This window comes from Papaver somniferum, unplaced genomic scaffold, assembly GCF_003573695.1.
Source record: "Papaver somniferum cultivar HN1 unplaced genomic scaffold, ASM357369v1 unplaced-scaffold_21, whole genome shotgun sequence".
Taxonomy (NCBI): Eukaryota; Viridiplantae; Streptophyta; class Magnoliopsida; order Ranunculales; family Papaveraceae; genus Papaver; species Papaver somniferum.
Genome location: NW_020631041.1, coordinates 4,116,151 through 4,123,912, shown reverse-complemented (window position 1 = coordinate 4,123,912; position 7,762 = coordinate 4,116,151). Strand labels below are relative to the sequence as shown.

General features: G+C 38.9%; 1 protein-coding gene across 1 annotated transcript; it reads right to left on the bottom strand.

The window, feature by feature from the left end:
* Positions 1-313: 313 nt before the first annotated feature.
* On the bottom strand, positions 314-1,891 carry LOC113339776 (rho GTPase-activating protein gacF-like). Its single transcript, XM_026585003.1, has 2 exons — positions 1,064-1,891; positions 314-368 (listed from the first exon to the last, which is right to left on the bottom strand). The coding sequence occupies exons 1-2, from the start codon at positions 1,807-1,809 to the stop codon at positions 320-322; spliced, it is 795 nt and encodes a 264-aa protein (XP_026440788.1). The 5' UTR covers positions 1,810-1,891; the 3' UTR covers positions 314-319.
* Positions 1,892-7,762: the final 5,871 nt, after the last annotated feature.

The window sequence follows — 7,762 nt, the reverse complement described above, 5'->3', positions numbered from 1 at the left end:
AATATCAATGCAGGTCACTGTAGTACAGTGGTAAAATCACTGTGTGATGATATCAGTGATCTGAGTTCGAAACTCGCCAGCACCAAAATCTTTACCGATCAAAAATAAATAAATAAATAATAATATTAATTGAAGTTTATGATCTAGTTAACTGAACAACCGTAGAAATCCGGTCTGATCACGCCGGCGGAACATCTAATATCTGCAACACTCACGGTCTAAACGGTGTGATTAGATCCCGTCCAAAATCACCCAACCCGAATAAAGGAAACAAAGGGTCATTTTCACGAGGGATAACGATTAGTTAACAAAATCCCTATCACATTCGCCTCCAATTTTCAAAGATAAGCAGCGCAAATTTGAGTATCCTAAAAAAAATAGGATTACGACAAAAAGTCATTGACAATGTAGCTTTTAATTGCGTAAGGAAATACGTGCTTAGATCGGACCCGAGCATAAGAAAGTGGCAGTTAGGGTTACCTTTTTTATATATATATATAAGTGACGGTAATGGGTTTGTAGCTAATATTTTGGAGATTCCTGTATAAGTTAGTGCATTAATATCCATATATTACTCGAATCTTCCTTTAATTCCCATTTACTATTACTTATTGTTGATAGTTATAGGAAAAACACCACTGAATGAACATGAACTGCTAATCGATCATATGTTGTAGCGCATAAATTCATCTGGATATATACGGTTTAATTACCTATCATTCGGCTTTAATTCATCAGAGAAGTGTGAATATTAGAAAATGACACTGCACTGCAAACCCAGCTGTTCATTTCTGATCAAACCTAATTGTTAACCACAACCACAGTACTCTAGATCTACCACCTAGCTAGGACCTGGCCTCCTTTTGCACCCATGGCTTCTACCTTTCTAGCTAACTTTCCATTTTTATGCTCAATATTACACCTGCAATCATATACATGCATCAAATTATGTGTAAACAAGAGGAATATATAAAATAATGAAAACCAATACACAGAACCCTAATATGTACTACCACATTAATTTTATTTATCATTTAATTCTTAATGTTTACATTATTATTACCTCGAGGATCCAAGTCGAAGTTCTAGATCCAATTCTTCGAATAATTGCGTATTATTACGATTGTTGTGGTTGCACTTTGTCTGATGATTATATTGGGAGTTCTTATTCTCGTTCTCATTATTGTCACCATCTTCATTTTCATGACTCTCAATAAATGTCAAAGTCTCTCCAATTTGTTCCGTAACCCTAGCAAAACTAACTGTGGGTGGACAAATAGTCGATGTTGTTGTTGTTGTTGTCGGAGATTTCAAAATATCTTGTGTAGGATAATTTGACACTGATAGTAAAGGAGAAGGAGAAATCTCAGCAGTAATACTACTACATCCATTAACGAATGTTGCTTTAAATATATCAGCAGCAGTAGTACTTCTATGACTAATATTATTATCATTACTTGCTAATGATAAAGGATAGAAAACACACAAACCACCGTTGTTGGCCGCGGCGAGAAATGTTTCAGTTGGAAACATAAGAGTTGATGCTGCTGCTGCTGATGTAGTAGTAACTGAACATGGATAAGATGGTGAGACAGTTGGCGGCGGAGATTGCCTAAGTCTTGCACGGTCACGACGGTGTACGTTCATATGACCTCCAAGTGCTTGGGCCGACCTAAATTCACGACGGCAAAACGTACAAGTGTAAGATCGAGGAGGCCAAGTTGTGCCCATATTAGTATCCTCTGCAAATGCCCGAACTTCCCATGAATCATCGTCACTGTTGGATATCCCAGTACTATTATTCCACATCCCAAGAACCACCAATATTGAGTTCAGAGTACTGTTAGATTGTTGTTGTTGTTGAGATTTGGGAAGTTTGTGGTGGCCATAGTAGCTGCTACACTATAAATACTAGTGTCATTATTTCAGAGATTATAGTGACGATGATGAAGTAGAGAATTTGCAGAAAATATTCGGGGTTAAATAGAAAGAGTGCAAGTTTCAGAGATAACTCGAGACAAATGAAAAGGAAGTAAAAAAAAAAAAAAAACCTAGTTAGGAACTAGTATACTTTCTATTTTTACACTTTCTTGATTTTGCGCAAGTAGCATTCTAGCTGGACATTGAATTCATGGTTAAACTATCTGATCTTATCTTACGGGGTATAAATATTGTTTCAGTTTCGAAGTAGAAAATGGCTTAGCTAAGGAAAAGAAAAGAGAAGAGGGGACCTCAAAGTAACAGTCTGTGTTGGAATACTACAGAAATCATTCATCCCCATTTGGGCTACCTATAGCTGGATCTCTGTTCAAATTTGTACTGCTGCTACAGCTTGCACATTTGTGGGTCCGATTTATCCTAATTGCAGTTAATTTAGAGCCTAGCTAGCTCTAGGGTTGTAAATAAAACTGCTCACAGTACTATTTTCCGAATACAGTAACAGTAACATCTCATCATTAAATAACCAGGAGGAGGGAGGTCACGGTTTGCAGTAGTGGATATGTTGCTATCAGGTAGAGAAAAAAGAAGGTACCGACAGGGAGGGCCGAGCCAGGTTTGTAGGAAGGGGTGCCAAAATTTTGTCAAGAGATGCAAAAGTCTTGCTAACAGACGGAGCCACAGTTCTTGCTGGCTTCACACCCATGGTAATGACGGAGCCAAAATTCTTGCTATGAGGATGCTAAGGCTTGCGAAGTGATACAATTATTAAGTATAAATTAGGGCTGAAAACTCCCAAGAGAATTTATTCATCCAAGGGGAAAATAAAACTCATTGGTCTTGACTCTTGTGGTCCAATGGATAAGAAAAACACTATGGCTTGGCTAAAGATTATAACCTCAATCTTAGAAGAAAACATGAAACCAAAACCTCAAAGAGAAAAGGAGAGAAGAAAAAAATATCAAAGGGAAAGAAGGCATTAGCAAAATTTATAGATTGAAAGACATCTCTATTTATTGAGTCACATCCAAACCAAATACGTTGTACTCATACGTTTGAGCAATTTTGAAGGCATGAATTGCCTCCCAAAACTCAGTCGATACTGAATTAATATCAACTCTCAAGAAAGTGGCGAAACAACCCATGATTAACTATTTCCAAATAACTGGAAAAAATAACCCACAGCCGATGGAATCTTCCAGGATTTCCAAGCGAACTACCATCAGCGTAAACTTCATCCAGTGGTGGATCGAGGCCACTTTGCACTGAATAAAAAGATGATCAGGCGATCAGCAGTCTCCTTCCCATTTCCACGTAGAATGCAACAATCATCTAAAATCACACACCCTTTCTCAACATCATTAAGCATGGGCCACTTTGTCTGTTACTATAGTTTGCTCAATCATGTATAATCTGATCACTAAGCATGGGCTTTCGGTTCACAAGCCATAGTGATATGACGAAACAAAGGAGAAGTTGTTTTTGAGACAGTGTCATACTTCATTTATATCATATAGTGACCCCAATTTTTTTTAACCTGCTAACTTAGGTACCAGTTTACTAAAAAAATAATACTTCGCGACTCTTATATATAGTATGGGGCTATTTAAGCGTTGGTACCTGGAAAATGACCGACACCTAGCAATGGTACCAACATTTAAATTATCAAGGGTTGATACTTTCTTAATAAACTGCAATCCTATTAGAAACCATGATTTTTTTGGCTCGTCAGCAAATTAATTTCTCTTGACTTATCAGAGTTTTATTTAATGGGATCCTAACTTTAGCCTCCTGGTTCTAATAGAGATTGTTAAATAGTACCACATCGTCTAGGGCAACCTAGGATCCATGCTCAATAAACCATGGGCAATCCTAACCTTGCAAGCCGGTTTTCGAGGTTAGTTAGACCCGGGGATTTCTAACATGGTATCAGAGCCAGGCCCCTCTCAACCCACCCATGTCCATCCGTGTGTCCGTGGTTTCCGTATCACCCATCAGTGTAGCCCAGTCAGCGACTTTCGTATCATACCCGTCAGTGTAGTCCAGTCAGCGGCTGTCATACCCATCAGTTTAGTGTAGCCCTAGTCGTTGAGGGGGTGGGGGGTGTTAAATAGTACCACATCGTCTAGGTCAACCTAGGATCCATGCTCAATAAGCCATGGGAAACCCTAACCTTGCAAGCCGGTTTTCGAGGTTAGTTAGGCCCATAGATTTCTAACATGGTATCAGATCCAGGACCCTCTCAACCCACCCATGTGTACTCCACCACCCAAGACTCAAGGTGGTGGAGTACACATCTTGAGTCTGGAAATTAAGAATCGAAGACGAGCTGCAGAGTGAGTCTTGGTGAAAAGATCAGCCACTTGAAATTCTGATTTAACACGTGGAAGAGTAATTGTACCTTTCTTGAAATGATGACGAGTAAAATGACAATCTATCTCTATATGTTTTGTACGCTCATGAAAGACATCATTGTGTGTAATTTGAATAACAGCCTTATTATCACAATACATTGGTGTAGGAGCAGAAATTAGAACTCCCATATCACGAAGTAGCCACCGTAACCAAATGAGTTCAGAGGTGGTGTGAGCAAGTGATCTATACTCTGCTTCAGCACTTGAACGAGAAACCACACTTTGTTTCTTACTTCTCCATGAAATCAACGAGTCTCCCAAGAACACACAATAGCCTGTAATAGATTTTCTATCTGTAATATCCCCAGCCCAATCGAAATCTGAGTAAGCTTGAAGAGTGAGATCAGACTTTGATGAGAAACACAGACCTTGATGAAGAGACCCCCTGATATATCTTAGAATTCTGATAACAGCTGCATAATGAGTAAATCTTGGAGCAGACATAAACTGACTGACTATGTGAACTACATGACTTATGTCTGGTATCGTAATGGTCAAGTAATTTAGACTCCCTACTAGTTGACGATATAGTGTTGGATTAAAAAATAGAGTCCCATCTGTAGGACTGTATTTTACATTCAATTCAAGAGGTGTGTCAGTTACCTTATTGTCAGATAGCCTTGCACGCTGTAGAATCTCAGATGCATATTTGACTTGTGATATGAAATAACCAGTGGGTGACATGCCAACTTCAATGCCAAGAAAGTAACTTAAAAATCCAAGATCTTTCATCTTAAAACAATCACTGAGATATGATTTGAGTTCAGTAATACCTTGTAGATCACTTCCAGTAATAACCATGTCGTCAACATACAAGAGAAGAATGACAATTCCTTTTCCTGGCGATCTGAAAAACATAGCTGAATCACAGAAGCTTTGTGTAAAGCCATACTGGAGAATTTCATTGCTAAACTTCTCAAACCAAGCACGAGGTGCTTGTTTGATTCCGTATAATTCCCGTCGAAGCTTACATACTTGATTAGGTTCATGAGTCAAACCAGGAGGAGGTTGCATGTAAACCTATTCTTGTAACTCACCATGAAGAAACGCGTTTTTCACGTTCATTTGATGAAGCCCCCATTGTCGTGCTGCAGCAACAACAAGCAATGTACGAACTGTAACCATTCTGGCCACTGGTGCAAATGTTTCTTCATAGTCAACACTATACTCTTGTGTATAACCTTTTGCAACAACTCGTGATTTGCATCGTTCAAACTCACCATCTGACCTGGTCTTAACTTTATAGAACCATCTGCTTCCAAAAACTGATTTTCCAGGAGGAAGGTCCACCATTTCCCATGTGCCTTCCTCCGCATGTGCTTCCAATTCATCATCCATTGAATCTTTCCATTCTGGAATGGCTGCAGCTTCTCTGTATGTTTTTGGTTAATAAAATGACAAAATAGAAGACAAGGAACAGTGATAGTCTTCATACTTAGCTGGTGGTCTTCGATTGCAAGGTGGCAAAGAATTTTCTTCAGAATCAGGATCTCATTCCTGAGTTGCACTGTTAGGTTGAGTCGTAGAGTGGTCTTGGTCATCCGTATTTGGTGGATCAACAACTAGAGGAGATGGAATTTTAGGAGTAGATATAGGAAAAGTGCTAGGATTGGATTCACTAGGAAATAGATCAGAATAAGTGAAAGACTCAAAAGATGATGATTTGCTGCTTGGAAGTGACCAGAATGGAACTTTCTCCCAGAATGTGACATGACGAGAGACACGAAGTTTTTTATTAACTGGATCATAACAACGGTACCCTTTTTGTTCAATACCATAACCAAGGAAGACACACAAGACATTATTTTGACCAAGTTTATGACGTTCACGTTCTGGAAGGAGTACAAAACAAGTTGAACCAAAGACTCGAAGCTCAGAATAGTTTGGTTTCTTACCATAGAGACGCTCATAAGGTGACATTCCTCCTATGACAGTTTGGAACTCTATTGATGGTGTAGACTGCAGTAAGGACTGATTCTCCCCAGAAATTTGAAGGAACTGAGCCAGAAACTAACTGAGTTCTAGCTGTCTCTATAATATGACGGTGTTTACGTTCTGCAACTCCATTTTGTTCTGGAGTTTCAGTACATGACAGTTGAAGAATGGTTCCTTGGGTTTTAAGAAATTCTTTGAATGTATTGGAAATATATTCCCCTCCTTGATCAGCACGAAAAACTTTGATCACTTTACCAAACTGAGCTTTTATCATGGTTGAGAAATCAACATATAACTTAAGAAAATCTGCTTTAGAGGTGAATAGAAATACCCATGTATAACGCGAATAATCATCAATAAAACTGACATAATACAAAGCATCTCCTTTGACATAATTGGAGATTTACCCCATACATCAGAATGTATAAGAGCAAAAGGTTCAGTTGAGACAGAAGTGTTAAGATTAAAAGAAAGAGATGGTTGTTTTGCCAGTTTACAAGAGATGCAATTTGGTTCTTTATCTAACCGAGTATCTCCTAGTAAACCCTTATTGATCATATATGAAAGACGAGAAAAGGAAGCATGACCTAACCTAGAATTCCAAGACATGAAGGGAGATATTGACACAGGTGCAGTGGGAGTAGCAACTACGACATGACTTTTAGATTCCACTGAGAGAGCAAGAGATTGAAGGAGATACAACCGATCAGCTCTACGGCCTATCCCAACTAGCTTCCCGGTTTTGAGATCCTGTATAGCACAACCAAAAGGAAAACAATATGTGTTATAACCTTGATCACACAGTTGACCAACTGAAATAAGATTCATTGTAATATTTGGAACAAGAAGCACATCTGGTACATAAAAGTTATTTGAATTGTTGACCAAGCCTATATGACTTGCAGTTATTGTTGATCCATCAGCAGTATGAATCTTAGGGGTGATGACAGGATGAAGACTTTCAAAAAACTTTTGATTAAAAGTCATACGGTTTGATGCTCCTGAGTCGAGAAACCATTTTGTTGAATAAATACCTGAGTAGATAGAGAAGGCAGATGCAGCTGTAGGGTTGTTACCAATTGAGAGTGCTTGTTTAATCATATCTTGAATATCAGCAAGGTTTGGTGCTGAACCACCACCAGGTACAACTAATGCAGATGAGGTTGTCGATGTTGCATATGGATCTGTTGCAGATGAAACTGGAGCTGCCGTAAATCTGGTAGGTGTATTGAATTTGTTTCCTCCATTAGCATTGATCCTTCTCATGTTTCTTGAGGTTGGTGAGGTGCAGAATCTAGATGAGTGACCAAATTCCTTACAATACCCACACTGTGTTGTTGGTGTGTCAGGTATTGTGGAAACAGGTGATGTATAGGCCAATGGGAGATTGCAGTTCCTTGCCAAGTGTCCAAAGGTATTGCAGTTATGACACTGTACTTGAGACATATCACGTTGCACTTGAGCATTTGAGTTTC

What these genes read in the sequence shown, in the direction of transcription:
- LOC113339776 (XM_026585003.1), bottom strand. Translation starts at nt 1,809, where the DNA reads ATGTGGAATAATAGTACTGGGATATCCAACAGTGACGATGATTCATGG. An exon ending in CTTCGACTTGGATCCTCGAG is followed by an intron (nt 369 to 1,063) that starts GTAATAATAATG and finishes TATTTTTTTTAG; the next exon opens with GATACTCAAATTTGCGCTGC.